The following is a 19,065-nucleotide window of genomic DNA, read 5'->3' as shown; positions in this document are numbered from 1 at the left end:
TGTCAACGCATGTGGCAGCTTTCTAACGTGCTGTGGCTGTCATCAGGACACTTAGAGAGCACAAGTAATAAAGGTGATCAGTACACTGCACATTTGTGTCAGTTGAATTAGGGCATGCAGTCTCATCAATGTTGCCTTTCATAGATCTTAGGGAAACTGTTATAGTTCAGAAGCCAGGCTACGTATACTCTGCTCTAGATGCTCTCACATGCAGGGGTAGGTGTGTTTGAGAGTGAAAGAGAGATTGAAGGGGCTGGGGAACATTTCAGGGCCATATCCAGTGCTGCAGCCCTGCTGGTGCAAGGGACTTCCATTTGTGAAATGCAGTTTCATTTTCCTCTCCTGTTCCTTATGGCCCGTCGGGCACCAGCCAAATCAGCTATGGGGGGGACCATCTAGAGCAGACTCTGAGGGGCATGTGGGGGGCAGAAGAGGAAACTGAAGTCCCTTTGCACTAGCAGACTTCTTCTGGCACAGCATTGGGTACAACCCACAGGGGATGCTAGGTCCGCTCACAGCCAGCCCATTGAAATGAATGGACGTGACTAAGGACTCAACTAGACTTCCACTTTTCCCTCTGCTTTCCTCCAGGGAAACCTGATCATTACCGCTGAATTGGAGCAAACGACAAACAGGTTTCCCGCAGATTGTTGTTGGATCTGATTCATCTCTAAATAGCGGATTTTGCCAAGGAAAGTGTCAGGGCAAAAAGAAAACCGCTTGGACAAGTGTGAGTGTAGACGAGCCGTAACTTAGGTTCATTCATTTCAGTGGGTAGCAGTCAACGTTGCACTATGATGAATGCTCTGTATCTGCAAGCATTTCAGCTTAGCAGACAGAACCGTCCCCCTCCTTGTGCTGTCATTCTCCTGACTCCCACCAGAACCAATTGTGGGGGGCTTGGGGAGGGGAGTGTGGGGTAAAGCCCCATTGTGCAAGTGGAAGTCCTTGCATAGGCCTTCCGCTGATGGAGCTTGTTAGGTGAATCCCACCCAGCTGGTCAGTTCTTAGTTGGATACATCTAACAATGAGAGAAAATGCAAACAATAGAAGGGGTGGGGGTTTTTTGGGGGGTGTCACACACTCAGATTGAGGGCCATACCATTTGGTCCCATCTTTCCCAACACTTACTCTGGCAGTCCTGTCACCTTCCTATCTTCCAAGATTTGGGTAAACGTCTGTACAGAAAAGCCTCTGTGTACAAATAGACTATGGAGAAAGCTAGAGAGTTCCAGAAAGACATCTGCTTCTGCTTCACTGACTGTGCAAAAGCCTTTGACTGTGTCGACCACAGCAAACTATGGCAAGTTCTTAAAGAAATGGGAGTGCCTGATCACCTCATCTGTCTCCTGAGAAATCTCTATGTGGGACAAGAAGCTACAGTTAGAACTGGATATGGAACAACTGACTGGTTCAAAATTGGGAAAGGAGTACGACAAGGCTATATATTGTCTCCCTGCTTATTTAACTTATATGAAGAATTCATCATGCGAAAGGCTGGGCTGGATGAATCCGAAGCCGGAATTAAGATTGCCGGAAGAAATATCAACAACCTCAGATATGCAGGTGACACAACCTTGATGGCAGAAAGTGAGGAGGAATTAAAGAACCTTTTATTGAGGGTGAAAGAGGAGAGCGCAAAATATGGTCTGAAGCTCAACATCAAAAAAACGAAGATCATGGCCACTGGGCCCATCACCTCCTGGCAAATAGAAGGGGAAGAAATGGAGGCAGTGAGAGATTTTACTTTCTTGGGCTCCATGATCACTGCAGATGGTGACAGCAGTCACGAAATTAAAAGATGCCTGCTTCTTGGGAGGAAAGCAATGACAAACCTAGACAGCATCTTTAAAAGCAGAGACATCACCTTGCCAACAAAGGTCCGTATAGTAAAAGCTATGGTTTTCCCAGTAGTGATGTATGGAAGTGAGAGCTGGACCATAAAGAAAGCTGATCGCCGAAGAATTGATGCTTTTGAATTATGGTGCTGGAGGAGACTCTTGAGAGTCCCATGGACTGCAAGAAGATCAAACCTCTTCATTCTGAAGGAAATCAGTCCTGAGTGCTCACTGGAAGGACAGATCGTGAAGCTGAGGCTCCAATACTTTGGCCACCTCATGAGAAGAGAAGACTCCCTGGAAAAGACCCTGATGTTGGGAAAGATGGAGGGCACAAGGAGAAGGGGACGACAGAGGATGAGATGGTTGGATGGTGTTCTTGAAGCTACCAGCATGAGTTTGACCAAACTGCAGGAGGCAGTAGAAGACAGGAGTGCCTGGCGTGCTCTGGTCCATGGGGTCACGAAGAGTCGGACACGACTAAACAACTAAACAACAACAACAAATAGACTCGCCTTATAATTGGGAACCCTGCACAATCAAGGTTCCCATTGCAGACAGAGCCTGTGCACATTGGATTCCCCTTTACAGATGTTTGCCCCTATGCGTGGCTGGCAGAGGACAGCAAGGCAGGCTCAATTGGTGCAAGTTTTCTGCTTATTGTGTGAGTGCCTGAAAACAACTTGCATTTTCCCTGAATTAGGCCCAAGTGGAAAAATAGCTGAACTTGGTAAAATCTGTGTTCAAATCCCACCTTTCTCTCATACCACCTTTAAAATCTAATCTCAGCACCATGAGGATGTGCAAGAAATGTACCGTATTTTTCGCCCTATAGGACACACCTTTTTCCCCTTCAAAAATGAAGGGGAAATGTGTGTGCGTCCTATGGGGCGAATACAGGCTTTCGCTGAAGCCTGGAAAGCGAGAGGGGTCGGTGCGCACTGACTCCTCTTGCTCTCCAGGCTTCACGAAACCCTGCGCCGGGCTCTGGAGGGTTGCGCAGAGCTGGCTGCACTCCGAAGCCTGGGGCGCGCTAAAGAGCGCTCCTGGGCTTCGCATCACTCTCCGCAAGCCTGGGGAGACCGGCGCGGCTCCCTAGGCTTGCGGATAGCAGGCTGTTCTGGGGGCTGGGGTCGGGGGAAGCTCGGGCTTCCCCCGTACCAGCCCCGTGCCTGGGGGGGAAATAATTTTTTTTTCTTTATTTCCCCCCCCAAAAAAACCTAGGTGCATCCTATAGGGCGGTGCGTCCTATGGGGCAAAAAATACGGTACATTGGCTTCCTAGATAGCTTCTCGCGGAATTGATGAAACTACACAAATACTTTTCTTTCTTTCTTTCAAAATAAAAAAATCAGGAGGCTACATTTCCCAGAATTGTCTGAGATGGATTGACTGTTAATCAACTCAGAGAATTGTAGCTATGTGAGGGGAATAGGACTCTCCTAATAACTTTTAGCAAACTCTTAGCAAACTTACAAGGATTCGTTTAAAGTAGTATGATACCGTTGTGGAGATATGGCCTATGATGGAACTTTCTCCCCAAGCATATTTTCCTTGCACCATCATTACTATATTTCATCTGACATGCTAAGCCTATGGCCTTTAACGGCAGAAAATATTCATATACTGGTACTCTTAGCTACTGCCTATTATTTTCTTTAAGACTCTGCTGCTATAATTAATTTCTTGTTTTATTTGACTGATTATTGGTATTTTTCTACTGTTCCAAATTGCATTTGCAACTGTGAGTCATTGTGGGGTCCTAAATGATGGGAAAGCAAACTATGCATATTTTACATACTTATATATTTGTGTGGAACCATGTTCTGCATGTGGGAGTCAGTTAACACTGAGCATGATGATGGGGCAGCTATTTTATTTATATGTCACATTGTTCCCTTTACTTTTAAGCACTTTCTCCTTCTCTTTCTCAGATATGAATTCCTTTGTTCTATGTAGCAGGGTTTATTTTTACTTGTTGAGGAAAAAGACCCTGGGGAAACTGTAAATCAGTACTGAAAACACAGATCAAAGCAATGGGGCAGATATAGGAGACTGTTGCAAGTGTTTATGTTTTTTGTTGTTTAAAAAGATTGCTTTCACCTCTTTTCATTATCCTCTCTCTTCCCCCTTTAGTTGTTTGTGTGCAGCAGGCTGGACAGGGCAGCAATGCAGTGAAGATATAAATGAATGCGATTCTGAACCATGCCTGAATGGAGCCACCTGCCACGAGTCCACTGTCTATGGGCAATTTCTATGTGTTTGCCCTCCATTTTATATTGGAAGGACTTGCCAGTATCGCTACAACCCATGTGATGCCCCCTACAACCCTTGTATCAACAACTCTACTTGTTTGGCACAAGTTAATGGGAAGCCATTGTGCATCTGTCAAAAAGGTAAATGGCACTACTTATCAAAACAGTTGCATGCAAGTCACACTCTGGAATGCTGTCGATTTTGTAGCCTTCTGAATTACTGTTTTAAACAGTGTGAGCATAAAGTTTGGCGCAAGACATTTCCCAGTCCTACCAACACTCGGTGGTGTGTACATTAGGCCGCCGGTGCCAAATGAGCTGCATTCTATTCTGAACCTTCATCCGGCATCCAAAATAGTCAATGATCAATCAGGATAATAGTGGGGACCGGTCAGAGGCTTCAGACTGGCAAAGGGGAAGCTGCTAACCCAGGGATCAGCAAACCTTTTCAGCAGGGGGCCGGTCCACTGTCCCTCAGACTTTGTGGAGGGCTGGACTATATTGGGGGGGGGGTGAACAAATTTCTATTGCCCACAAATAACCCAGAGATGCATTTTAAATAAAAGGACACATTCTACTCATGTAAAAACACACTGATTCCCAGACCATCCGCAGGCCAGATTTAGAAGGCAATTGGGCCAGATCTGGCCCCCGGGCCTTAGTTCGCCTACCCATGTGCCAACCTGAGAGACAAGAACAACATGGTTTGGTTGCTGTGTGCTTTCATTGCATGTGACTACATGTCTAGAGGATTCTGTGGTTCCATTGCAAATGTCCCCTCCTCCCCAGGCTTTGGCAGTAATATGGAGCACAGGGATCATGGTGTAATGATTATAAAGGCCTTTTTGAATATAGCAGCTTGCTACCCCTAGCTCCTCTGGGGAGTCCTGATCCGGCCAGGTAAAGCATTTCAGTCATGGCAGAAGGGGATCTGAGCGTGACCTCCAGGGAAGCCAGCAGTCCAAGTGAAGACCACCAGCAAGAAAAGGGACAGAGAGAGGGTGTGTGTGAGGAGTGAGAAGGAGGCTGATGGTGCTATTGGGTGGGTGGGTGAAACAGAACATCCCCTTAATGTGCCATGCTGGGTCAGAAAATGGAGCAGCAGCAGTTTTAAAGGGGGGGTGGGGGCAGTGTCAGCTTGGGCTTTCTTCTGTGCACGTGGACAAGCTCTTCTGTGCCATCTGCAATGAAGGCAATTGGATGCAAACCAGAAGGGAATGCTGCTACTGCTGTGAAAGCATCTCGAGACAAAAAATGGCCCTGCCTGGAAGCCAAAGCAGCTTCAGTCACATCTTTGAAATTCTAGACTTGCTGCAAGTGGCGAAAAGAAAAGGTGTAAAGAGAAGAGCAGAACAAAATAGGGCATGCCAAGGCGCTACTGTCTGATGCTTTTCTTCAAAAAATACCATGAGCACAAGGAAATGAAAGGAAGGAGCCTTTGAGCATGTGCAGGGAGCATTAGCCATGCTAAGGGTTACCAGGTCAGATGCCATGAATTCCAGGGAGCCTCATTTGAATGCTATGAGATGTTTGGAAAGCAGCCTTCCCCCAATGTGGCAACCTCTGTGGCTGGACTGCAATTCCCATCATCCCTGATCATTGAGCATGCTGGATAGGGGTGATGGGAACTGTAGTTCAACAACATATGGAGGGCCCTGTGTAAGGCAGAACTGATGTAAAATAGATGTGATAATAGCCTTCCATACAACTGGAAAGGGGCCCTCGTAATTTGAAAATGGCAGCTATCATTTGCTGCTAGTCATCATGGTAATAAATGACTTCCAGTATCCAAGCTAGTATGCCCTTGAACACCAGTTGATGGGAAGGACGAGCAGGAGAGTCCAGTGAGGGAGATCTCTTGTGGGTTCCCACATACATCTCACTGACTAACAAGATGCTGGGCCTTTGATCCAGCAGAACTCAACTTGGGTCCTTTTGCAATTGATTAATACTGTACATGCTGTAAAAGGAATGCATCAAGATTGATTTGCAGTGCTCCTGGTGGGGAATATCCCGTTTTAACATCAGGAATAAAACTCTAGGTACTTCAAGAGGTATTTGGGGCTTTTCTCTGAGAAATGCAGTATGTGATAACGTGAGTGGTATTTTGTCTTCTGCCAATGCTTTGCAAGCAGTAACCTGCTATTTATTGTTTGCTATTGATTAGGTAAATATTTGCATGCAGCGGTTCACAAGGTTGGTGTAAATTCAGTAGGCAGTTCCTGTTTACTCAACAGAAAAGGCTGCAAGGTCAAACCATCAGAAACGCCAGACTGAAAATATCCCAGAGTTTCCTCTGAGCAATATGCGACTTTGCTGGGAAATGTGAAAAAGCCACCTTGTGTAAATAAATAAAAAAAGAAGTGTTGTTCTCCAGGGCTGTATCAGATCATTTCCATGCACTATTGATTTATAATTTGTATCCCTAGCTAGACTGATTTGCATGACCACCAGCAGCAAGCAGTTGCATTTAAATGTGCCTATTATTCTAGTACACATGCTACTAAATATCATTACCATAGCAATACATTAGCACTAAATGTATATTTGTTAGGCGCCCAATTAATATGCCAATTTACAAAACAGCTTGCTGAAAAATAAAAATCATTCTGTTTTATAACTTAAATGAGTGAACTTTCTTTCTAGCCCAATACATGAACGAGCATTTACATTATGATGCTTTTTGAAGATTTACTTTGTGCAAATACTTTGAAAGCTGCAAATTGATTGCAGTTGATGATGTTAATTTGTAATAATGTTGCTAACATTTTAAAAATGTGTTAAACGGCTTTAAGTAGCAGATAGAGACTTTTTTGAAAAGAGAGAGAAAATGCCCAGTCAGTTCTCATTTCTTTTTGCTAGATCACATTAAATTAACCTGAAACTTGGCTCTAGCTGGCTGGCCTCTTCCTAATTTCTGTATTCACCCAAGCAATCAGTAGTATTTTCCTTTAGGAATCTAAGGTCGCTTCCAGATTACCTGTTTATGAAGCGTTCATCTTGATTTGTTTGCTCAAAGTTTACAGGGAGTGTTGATGACTGTTGAACATTCATTCTGATATGTTTTGAGGAGGTTATATGATGTTGCATCAAGCAGTTGTTACTGTACATTTGCCAGTGCATTTTCCTTTCACTTTCCTTATTGCAAAAAGTCCGATTTTGGAAGGAAGTGGTGTTTGTTGCCCAGAAGTGCCAAATCAACTTTAGTTGTATAATCTAAACTTGCCAGCAGGACAGTGACTCCCACCTGGAAAGAGTGATAATCTGGAAGTGCTTTAAGGGTCTTTTTTTTTAATGTTGTGTTGAACCCATACAGGTAATTCTATGATTCTGTGAACTAGGCCACTGGCATGGGTCATCTCACAGTTTATTTGCTTGAACCCAGCATGGGGATCTTTCAGAACATGGGTCAAGTCCATCCCTGGCACTCTCTATGGACCCCTCTCCTTAGACCACTGTAGAAATAACAGAGGATGGCACAGGAGTTGAATGCATGTGAGCTGTGCAGGAGCTGTGCAGGAGCAAGCAAGCAAGCTCCAAGCAAGCTACCGGCTAGCTCTGCAGAGGCTCCTTTTATTAGCAGAAGTCAACAATTGGAAACAGTAGTGAAACTACCCTGAACTTAACATATTTCCAGCAAGGCAAACTTCCAGCATTAGCGAATACACATGTCAGACAGGTGTTTTCCCCAAATGATACCCGAAAGTCTGCATCATTTGACATGCTCCAGCCAGGTGGAACATTAAGCAAAGCTTTCTGCGAGGGAGGCAAAGGTCAGAGAGTGGGCATGGCAGCTAGACACGCTGTGGCGTGTCTTATGCCGAGGTGGGGGTGTGCCCCCATGCTGCATCTGCATCCCCACAGACCACACCCTGTTTCACCTCGCTGGCTCATTGCTGTCATTCCACTCCTTCCACAGTTGGCCCAGCCACCATGGTCACTTGCCCCTGACCACTTTTCCCAGAGCAAATCCAGCCCTTGCCGGAGGGGCAAGCACTCCCCAACCTTGTTCTAATTCATCCAGAAATCTGAGGTGGGACAATCACTGTCTTTTCCAGCACTGAGAACTGGATGCTGTGGATTAAAGGAAACACTCTTAGAGAACAGTTCATTGTAAGTGTCCTCAGGGTAGCTTGGTGTGATCCAGTCTCTCAATGGTACAACGATACTGGAAAGTGGGGCTGCATTCCCTTAAGCCTTTTCATGTTTGTTTGTTTTGTTCTTTTTCTTTCTAAAAAAACCTCATTGAAGTAAATAGGAAAATAACATACCATTGAGATCTGCATCCTAATTTCTGGTGCCTGTGTTCAAGTCTTCATTCTGTGGGGCCCAGAGATGGAGCAGTAAATGTAACAAGTGCCTTTGTCTAAAGAGGAATGTGTGCCATGGGTTGCTGATAAAATAGCAAGAAGTAAATCTGCCATATTTTCCAAAGTTGCGGAGAACGAAATCTATTAGATAATATATATTGCTTTTCTCTCTGTGTGCTTGTATCAGAGATTGCATGCCTCCATGATAAGAATGGCATTACTTAGTTTTATATTGTTCAGAAATAGATTTTAGAAGGCCCACTTTAGATGAAAAGAACCTGAAGGAATGTCATTTCATGCTGAAGTACTGACTTAGTACTGGAGATTATCTCCCTATGTTTTGTTTGCTACTTAGTAACAATAAAGCACACTACCCTGAACTTTGAATGCTCTTTTGTCAATATGTTTTAGCTTCTCTGGCCCAGTCTCAGCTCTTTTTTTAGTTAGACCAGCATCTTCCAAGATAAATTATTAGATCTCCAGCAGCTTTTTATGCTGCTGGAACTGATTCAGACAACTCTGAAAATGGCAGAGTAGCAGCAAGAATGTGATTGCATGGAATGAGTATCACAGGACTTCACTAGTTGTTAGAGCAGAGATGGGGAACCTCTAACCCTCCAGATGTTGTTGAACCCGACTACAGCGATGGGAGCTGTAGTTCAACAACATCTGGAAGCCACAAGTTCCTCCTGCCTGGTCTAGAGCTGTCTTAATGAATGAGGTATCCAACATTGATATCAAGTTTAATTAAGTGCTGGATTTATTATTTGGCACTTTATCAAATCACTAGTGTGGCAAAAGAAATTGCAGGATCTTCTTTTAAAAATGCAAGAGCCACTGCACAAATGCAATTAATATCACAGCAAAAGGGCTCCACTTGGTGTTGTATTATTGATGAATCACATGGTCAGGTGACAGAACTCACTATCCTCAGTACATATTGTAAAACCCATGCTTAACATTTCCTTTAAATAATCAAAGTGAGATCTAATGAAACTCTTTTTGCTTGCTCCCAAATAAGTCCAAATGACTGATTACTACTACAGCATAGCTGGGTCCCATGTTTCCCCCCCAGTAATGTCTAGAAAGAAGAACCTTGTGGGACCTATGTGGTACCTTCTCATCCCAGTTTCCTGGGGCTAGCGAAACTGGCAGTGGAAGCATTTCCCCAACCCAAGCTATGATTACTCTTTGCAGATGTTGCTTAGTGGCATAGGATCCAGGAATTGAAACAGATCCCCCACTTCTCCAGTAATGCGTAGTGATGGGACTTGTCACATAGCAGCACTTAAACAGAGCAGAAGTTGTAAGAAAAACATTCCTCTAGAGTGGATGCAGCAAAGCCCAACAGTGTATATAGGCTGAAGCCCTTCTCCAAGTTGCAACAGAGGAGAGAGCTTTCTGGGTAGTTGTGGAATGCCCTCTCTAAAGTGGTGTGTGTGGTTCGAATGTTCCATCTCCCCACACATTGTAATTTATTTGGTGCCTTAGCCTAGTGTATGTTTTTATCTGTTGTCTTATATTACTGCTAGCTGTTGGCATCCATCTGTCTCAAGAGACAATGGAGCGTGCCTCCGGGAGTGAAGTCAAACTGCTGTGTTAGCAGCACCAAAGTGACCTCAGCAAGGTGCAAGCCTGGGCTGCCCAGCCAACAAGACCTCCCTGTTGGCCTTGCAATATGTTTGGCACCAGCTTGGCTGCAGGAGTTGCTGGAAGTATGGAATACAAAGTGCTACCCTACTACCGTCTTGGGGGCTTCACTTCAGATTTGTGTCGGGTTTGCTCCCTGTGTAGACTTTGCTCCTTAGCCTTATGTTCTCCTGAAGATATCCTGCAAGGCAGTGGAGGTTTAAGATCAGACTTTTCCTTCTTCTAGATGGACTACCTTCCCAGGTTGACAAGCCCCATTTCCCCCTCACTTCCCTCTACAGCACATGCAGAAACCAGCATCTTGACTGTTGGACCCAATATTGGTCTTGTCTGCTCAATCTGCCGAAGCCTGTCTTCACATGCAAGGGAAGTCCTTAACTCACTGAGGGTTTGAGACCCATCATCTATCCTCACCTGGTTTAGCTGGTCAGTCAATGCTGTTTACTGGGGTGTGGCTGCTGCCGCATGCTGACAGCTTCTAGGAACCACAGGAGAGAGCTAAGTGCAGTGTGGGGACCAAAGGTTGGCAAGCTACCCCAGAAGGAGCACAACATGTCCCCCCACAAGAGGTGCTACTCCTCCCCTAACACCCCATACACCCGATTATTGCTAATATTATGGTTTTATTGTGTATCTTGATATTTCATGATATGTATTTATTATATATACTTAACACTTCTACTCTGGAATTATATTGTATGAGGGGTGGTATACCAATGTTCTGAATATATAAATGTTTTGAATAGGTAAATATAAAGCCCGAGCCTTCTGAAGATGAATGTGTCATCTATTAAAAGCTTATGGCATCCATTTCAAGGCACTGTCCCTCGTGATGTTTAAGAGGAAATGGGTTATGGAGCGGAGGAAGAGAAATTTTGTTTGGTCACTACTGAAATGATAGATTAAAACTTGTCATGCAGTGGATTTGCCTTGCGTTTTGAGATAGTATAGCATCCCTCTTTTTGATGAAGCATTTCCAGGCTTTTAAACCCAGCTCAATTCCCCAGTAGAGTTAAGCAGATGCTCATTTCTTGCATTCAGTCCTATTTGTGCCTCTGTGCTCAAGCATTATTAGATGTGCCAGTATTCTTTGAGGGGAAGCATTGCCCATTAGGTTTGAAGGATAAAAAATGCTTCGAGTGTTTTCAAGTTCCATTTGGAAGGCATTCACCTGGGCCTTTGTTATCACTGATCCTGACATTCAAACTGACTAGCCGAAATCACTGATCCATACCTGTTTCATCTATCTTTCAGGATTTGAAGGTGCCTACTGTGAAATTGACAACAATGAATGCATCTCCAGCCCGTGTAAGAATCAAGGTCACTGTGTGGATGGGGTTAACGGTTACAGGTGAGGAAAAACAGCCCAAGGGAATGACGTTGCTAGATTTGACTTGGGAACGCTTTCAGACAGAGACAATGGATTGTAGCTCATGTGATTTTAGGTGATTTGTGGATAATGTTGTTGCCGCTGAATTATCCAGTGCATGACTGTGATCATTATAATCAAGCGCTCTGCCACAAGACCTTCCCAACTTGTCTATTTTCTAAAATGGTGCGCCAACCAAGGAAATATGAACAAATATTATGCTCCCCCCCCCCACACACACCCATTACATTCTCTTTCTTTATTTGGATGTTAAAGATTCTTTGTAGCTCACTGGATGTCATTCTTCTCTCCAGGTGCTTCTGCAGAGATGGCTTTTCTGGGACATTGTGTGAAGTGGAGATTAATGAGTGTGCCTCGAATCCCTGTGCAAACAGTGGAACATGCATAGATCTTATAAACAGGTTTGTGAGTGAATCAAGTTTTTTAAAAATAGAATAAAAATTGTTCTGCTTTTCAGTTGACTGTTGATGTAGAACTGCATGAACAAAAATAGGTAGGAAGCTAGATTCACCTTTCACTACATACTTAAAGTCTGGCTTTATAAAGGGATTGTAGTAAGAGGTGTACAATCTCTGGTGCTAGGCAGCCCTAAATTTCCAAAGTGCTCTGCTAGTAAGAATGGAAGGAGAATCAGGAATTGGGCAGGTCCAATCCAATAGAGCTTTTCCCACATTGGAATTTCTGAGCCGCTTGTGAATGATGCAAATTTATATTGAAAAGTATGTATATCATATGTATAATATGCATAAGAGTCAAGCTCTCTGTGTTACTTATAAGATTATGCTACATACAGAATATAATTTAAATAAGTATTACTACAAAATACAAAATTAATACCAAAGTTGTAGAAATCTTTTTATGTTGTTACTTTAGGACATCTAGAATCTATATTCCTATAATATGCATACAATATTATACACATAATGGGCATATAATACTAGTAAGAGCTGTTACAATCAGCCCAGGACAGAAAAGCACAGTTACTTCATGCATTCCTTTTCAGGACCATACTCACTCTGCCTAGCACTGTGTTATCTAAATATTATAGCTCCTATGAATATTGGGTGTGGAGTGAGTGTTTTTAGAAATGAATTCTGTGGTGGTGGTGGTGGGGAATAAAAAATATGGGGGGGATATCATTGTGATTATTTTGATGTGGATGTGGTACTCATGACACTTAGATATAATGGGCAGCTTGATCTAGTATAAAAGTGATATTGTTCATTGCTCTCCACTGAAGTTATTCCTCATCCGCATCATAATAGGTTCCTTTGCCACTGCCCAACTGGTTACTATGGGTCGCTCTGTGAGCTGGATGTGGATGAATGTGAAATTATTCCTTGCTTGCATGGAGGAAGCTGCTTCAACAAGCCTGGCGGCTATCAATGTGTCTGTGCTCCTGGTTTCACAGGTATAGTGCATTTGGAGAACGCTGTGGAAGCAAAGCAAAACCGCACTGTAACATCCTGAGAGTTGTATTGGCGTAAACAAGGTTTGCCACTACATCAAGGATGAGCAGAAGAGGTCACAAGCATACTGGAATACAAATCAATGTTTACCCTAGTGATTGTTGGATCTGCATCTTGTTAAGTACCTCTGGACCTTATTTACGTCATTTCTGATTTATTGGTTCCTTACCAATCCAGATATTTAGCTGAATTACATTAAAAGAGAGGTTACACAGAGCAGAGCAAAAATCAATATTGTGTGAATTCAGCCAAGAAAAAATAATTATTAGTATAGCTACTGAATAAGTTTTGCAAATATATATATCACAGCCTCCTTTTCAGTTGTGTCAGTTTTTATCAGTCACAGTTCAGATACCTAGTGAATCAACATAAATCCTGGCATATGTAAAATAAATAATTCAGAATCTAGCATTTAAAAACAACAACATTCCTTTACATTGGAATTGCTAATTACTGAACATTTGACTTCCTTAAAATGGACTACTGAAAATTTTAATCGGGTGCTGTTGTTGTTTAGTCGTTTCGTCGTGTCCGACTCTTCGTGACCCCATGGACCAGAGCACGCCAGGCACTCCTGTCTTCCACTGCCTCCCGCAGTTTGGTCAGACTCATGTTTGTTGCTTCGAGAACACTGTCCATCTTTAAATATACACCCAGAATTAATGAATTATTTACTGAGATTCACAAATGCATCATAGTAATAACTTAAGTGTTCATATATAATGGATCGTATATAATCGATGGTTTAGAAATAATTACTGCAAATGCTTACAAAATAGTGCAGTTAATATACAAGGAAAATAGTACAAGTTAAATCTTGCCTCTACCATTAACTCACCAGGAGGCCTTCAGCAAGCTACTTAGATCTTCCACCTCTTGTCTCAGTCCCAAGGGGTTCTTCCCATGTTGACCAGAGCTTTACAAACACTATGCCTGGGCTTGACTCCAGTGAAGTTCCGACTTCAGACTCAAGTCTCTTCTCACAGGTCTGAAGTCATAATGAACGGGCTTGGAGAGAGAGCAGACCAAGGGCTGCTCACTCTCAGGAGCAAAGGGGAAGTTGTCCTTTCTACACCCAGCCAGTGCAGATTATGTGCTGGTCTTCACCAGTGCCCTCTTCACTTTAATGTTCTCAGTGTTACCTGCATTGCATGGAGGCTGGCAAACAGCACAGGGGGAATTGTGAGGAAACTGGTTCAGGGTTGGTACATATGTTTTGCATTCAGAAGGCCCCAGTTCAATATTTGACATTTCCAGGTAGGCCTTGGAAATACTTCCTGCTTGAAATCCCTGAGAGCTGCTGCCGGTCTGTGTAGACAGTGCTGAGCTAAATGGGCCAATGGTTTGGCTCAGTACTGTGTGATGCAGTTTCCTATGTTCCTCTGTGTGGAGAATTGTTGTGGTTGTCATGGTGAATGGAACGGGAGAGCCAAAATAGGTTAGGCAAGGCTGGTTGGGACTAGAGAAGGCACACTGGGCCAGGTTCAGAATTTGACCACGTGGGTTCAGGTCAGGATCTAGGCCTTAGTTTTCATGCTTGCACCAGGACATAGTATTGAGGGAGTGTTCTAACTCTCTCAATTGAAGATACACATTTCTGTTACAAGTAACAGAATTTACCAAGCTGTACATCCATTGATCCACACACAGCCCACTCGCCATTGTGCAGCCTTAATCAGCACAAAGGCAATTATTATCATTATCATTATCATTACCCCATCCATCTGACAGGGTTGCTCCAGCCACTCAGGGTGGCTTCCAACATATATAAAAATATAATAAAATGCAACACATTAAAAAATGTCCCTATATCAGATGTCAAGGAGCTAAGTAATTATACAACATTTAGATGTCATCTAAAGGTTGTATAGTTACTTAGCTTCTTGACATCTGATGGGAAGACATTCCACAGGGCGGGTGCCACTACCAAGAAGGCCCTCTGCCTGGTTCCCTGTAACTTACTTTTTGTCATGAGGGAACCACCAGAAGGTCCTCAGTGCTTGATCTCAGTTTCCGGGCTGAATGACTGGGGTGGAGACGCTGCTTCAGGTATCGTACCTCCTATTGGGTTTAGTATATGGCAGTTAGCATATAAGTTAAAGAATGTGGTATTCAGCTTAGTGGGTCTATTCAGATCTGTTCTAATTGCATGTGTACTAACTATTAATCATAAGACAGAGGCATATGTGATTTCTTTGTGTTTGAATTCATTTTTGGGCCTGTTAACCATATTGTTTTGATAAGGTTTCTAGCCAGTTCCCTTTTTGATTGCCGCTGTAAGTATTCATTCCTAAACAGCAGTTGATGTTGTTATTGAGTTCTAGTTTTTATTGCTTGTAACAAATTATGTAAAGCTTGTTATACCCAGAATGCAAAATGTTCTCATTTGCCTGCCTGAAAAAAAGAAAAGAAAAACTATTTGAAGTAAGTTATAAGCTATCAGCCTGTGAGCAGAGGTGAGTTCACAATTCCCATCATGCAGCAGGCTGACGTTTGGCGTTGGATACAATTTATCGACCGCTTGAAAATTTGAGAAACATGTATTTTTAGAAATGTACTATATAGCTATGATGATACATGACTACTTTCTGTGTTTTATTGGCTTTATGTCACCTAATTCATAGGAAACGAAAACATATTGTTTGCGAGAGTGCCAACCTTCTCCGTTTTGGATAATGAAAAAGACAATTTAAAAAGTCAATATGTCAGCAGTTTAAAGGCACTGAATTTATGGGGATATAACCAGGCAATATATTTAGCTGATTAAAAAGCAAATACATTTCCAACTGCCTTGTCCCATATACAGTGTGTGTGTGTGTGTGTGTGTGTGTGTGTGTGTGTGTATTTGAAGTGTTACATGTTGCCATAAAACATAAACAATTCAGGACAGTCGTTTCTACCCTTGCTTTGCATGCCTGTTGGCTAGCGTGCTCATTCAACGTGCGTACAAAGCCCTGAATCTTCCTCGTCTAGGGGCAGGAGCATTGGGGGCGGGCCTGATGGGGGTGGGCCTGCTCACCTCTATGCACACTCATCCCTCATTCCCTAAAGGAGTCTCTGGATACGTTCCTTGTGGCCACTTCTTTTGCTGCATAGAGTCATGGGGAAAAGACAGCACACCCTCTTTGAATTCTGTGGTTTTTACACCTGAAGACATAATAACAATCATCTGTTCCTTAGCAGGTCTTAAAATAAGGTAAATACAACCTCAGATGAACAATAACACATGATATATTACACTGTGTCATGATTTATTTAGCAGAAATAAAGCCAAAATGGAAAAGCCATGAGTGAAAAACTAGGTACCAGTATACCTTATGATCCAATAGCTTGTATAACCATTTTTAGCAGCAATATCATGAAGCAATTGTAGGACTTTATCCATCTCTCACGTCCTTGTAGATGAATTTTGGTCCACTCTTCTTTATAACGCTACTTCAGTTCATTGAGGTTTGCTGGCATTTGTTTATGCACAGCTCTCTTGCATAACCCAATGTTGCATGACCCAATTTTAGTCAAGCTTCAGCTGTTGGGCAGATGACCACACATTTGACTGTAGAATACTTTGGTATACAGAGGAGTTCGTGGTTGAATCAATGACCACCAGGTTCCCAGGTCCTGTGGCTGCAAAACAAGCCCAAATCATCACCCTTCCACCACTGTACTTGACAGTTGGTATGAGGTGCTTGTGCTGATATGCTGTGTTTGGTTTTTGCTAAACATGGCGCTGTGCATTATAGCCAAACATTTCCACTTTGGTTTCATCTGTCCAAAGGACACTGTTCCAGAAGTCTTGTGCTTTGTTCAGGTGCAACTTTGCAAACCAAAGCCATGCTGCCATGTTCTTTTTAGAGAGACAAGGCTTTCTCCTGCAATCCCATCCAAACAAACCATATTTGTTCAGTCTTTTTTCTAATCATGAACTTTAACATTTAACATGCTAACTGAGGCCTGTAGAGCCTGAGGTGTAACTCTTGGGGTTTTGTTGCAGTTTCTCTGAGCGTTGCACGGTCTGACCTTGGGGTGAATTTTCTGGGACATCCACTCCTGAGAAGATTGGCAACTGTCTTGAATGTTTTCCATTTTTAAATCATCTTTCTCACTGTAGAATGATGGACTTAAAATTGATTGGAATCCTTAGAACCTTCACAGTTTCATGGGCAGCAGCACTTGCTTCTCTAAAAGCATTGTCGTCTTTCCTCCTTGGCATTGTGTTAAAACACACCTGAATTCTCCAGACCAGCAAACTGCTAAAACTTCGGCTTTTATAGAGGTGGGCACACTTGCTGATTATCAGTTAAGCAAAGGCATTTGATTAGCAGCCCCTGTCTGTTACTTAACCTCTTAATTTCTATGGAACAACTAAGGGTGCAGTTAGTTTTTCACATATGACTTCTCCATCCTGGCTTTATTTCTGTTAAATAAATCATGACACGGTATAATATATCATGTGGTGTTGTTCATTTACCTAATTTTAAGGCCTGCTAAGGAACAAATGATTCCTATTATGTCCTGATATGTAAAACCACAGAATTCAAAGAGGGTGCATTTTATTTTTGTCATGACTGTACATTGCTAAAGTTGATGGTGCAAAAGCTGCAATTAGTAAAGTTGCACCTTGTGAGTAAAGATGACAACTAGACTGCCTTTCTTTAAATGTTACTATCTGTAAAAGCTTTAAAGCAAGAAAAGTGCATATCTATGCCATTTCAGAAGGGAAAGGGCATATTGTTTACCATCCATACCCATAATTAAGACAGTCATCTATGATTGTTTAGTCAAGTGTGCTTTGGTTACCTGCCAAGACTAATCAAATACATTGAAAGTGATTAAGACTCTAACTTAAATCCACAAACCCACATAAAGTTTTGTGATGGAGATTAATCCTACAGTGCATAGTCACAGTGGGGAGTCATTCTTGATGTGAAAAAGTTTCTTCCCGGTGCACGTAGGTATCCAAAGTATAATCCTTATCTGCATTTTTCCATATTTCTGGAGCTCAAAAGAGACACAGTGTCTTTAAGTGTGCATTGCAGAGCTTATTTCCCTTATCAGCTCATCATAATGATTTCACAGTGGTTATATGCTAATGGTTTTCTCCAGCTTATTGTGGGCTGTTATATTCCAGGACAGGAAAACTATTTGACAAAGGAGGGAAGTGACAACAAGAATGAGAAGAAGTTTCAGAGAAAAGTCAGATTTAGAGTAATGAGTCAAAGATGGAAGTACAATTTAGACAAAGTCATTTCCTTCATTGCTGGATATCAGTGCACATGTGGGTCTAGCTCTTTTAAATGAGGATGTGTTCCATGAAAGACCACTTAACAGTCTCAGTAACCAAGCTCTGTAACCAACCAAGAACATAGCATTAGAAGAGCTTTACTGGGGCTGAGCAATGTCTGTCTAACAGTCCAGCCTACCTCCAGGGTTGGCCAACCAGATGCATCTGGGTCACCTTCAAGTAGGACAGGGAAGGTGAACCTGTAGCCTTCCAGCTGCTGATGGACTACAGCTCCCACCATTCCTGACTATGAGCCATTCTGGCTGGGGCTGATGGGAGTTGGAGTTCAACAGGATGACAGGCTTCCCATAGCAGAAGTAGAACAGAAAGGCAACAGGACTCCCCTGTTCTTTATCCCCAGCACCTAGAGCACAAACTGGACATAAAGACTGTGCTCTTGCAATGCGGTTCTGCACATGCAAGCGGATTCCTTATTGTCAGCCACAGAGAGAGGACAATACTGTTGCATTCTAATGCTATTATTCAATCTATTGTGCCTGTACTGTATCCATGTGGCTCAGGATGGTTTTCAGGGAGTATAACGAAATACGACTGAAAGGCAAAAGTCATGCCAGGAACAGGGGATAAACTGTTTTGAAGTGGTGTTTTAGTATAAGCAAAATGTTAATGATATACCCAAAGACCGCTTTGTTAATTGAAGTTGCTGTTTCTTAGGGTTCTATCTCAGCTTGTTTTTTGTCTTTCTCAAGGAAAGTTACTTTTTCTTACTGGCTCATTATCAATCTATATACTAATTGATATAAATTCATATTCAGTGTGGTCAGGTAGAATAAGTTGCTCTTGTGCTGTCTGGCAAATACAAGGGGGATGAATGCCATGTTAATAATATGCTGTTCTATTCCATTCAAAAGT

At 42.7% G+C, this 19,065-nt stretch overlaps 1 protein-coding gene across 8 annotated transcripts in view; it reads left to right on the top strand.

Moving 5' to 3' along the window:
- The window catches only part of EYS (eyes shut homolog), a 537,363-nt gene that overhangs the window by 115,058 nt on the left and 403,240 nt on the right, over positions 1-19,065 (top strand). For all 8 annotated transcript variants that reach the window (XM_081187035.1, XM_081187037.1, XM_081187041.1 and 5 more), the window contains 4 exons: positions 3,974-4,233; positions 11,307-11,403; positions 11,736-11,843; positions 12,708-12,853. In XM_081187035.1, coding sequence (XP_081043161.1) covers positions 3,974-4,233; positions 11,307-11,403; positions 11,736-11,843; positions 12,708-12,853 — 611 coding nt within the window. The remainder of the gene's footprint in view (positions 1-3,973; positions 4,234-11,306; positions 11,404-11,735; positions 11,844-12,707; positions 12,854-19,065) is intronic.

Source organism: Podarcis bocagei (genome assembly GCF_964188305.1).
Source record: "Podarcis bocagei genome assembly, chromosome: 3".
In the NCBI taxonomy this organism is placed as follows: domain Eukaryota; kingdom Metazoa; phylum Chordata; class Lepidosauria; order Squamata; family Lacertidae; genus Podarcis; species Podarcis bocagei.
Note: the sequence above shows the minus strand (reverse complement) of the source record. Positions and strands in the feature narration are given on the sequence as shown.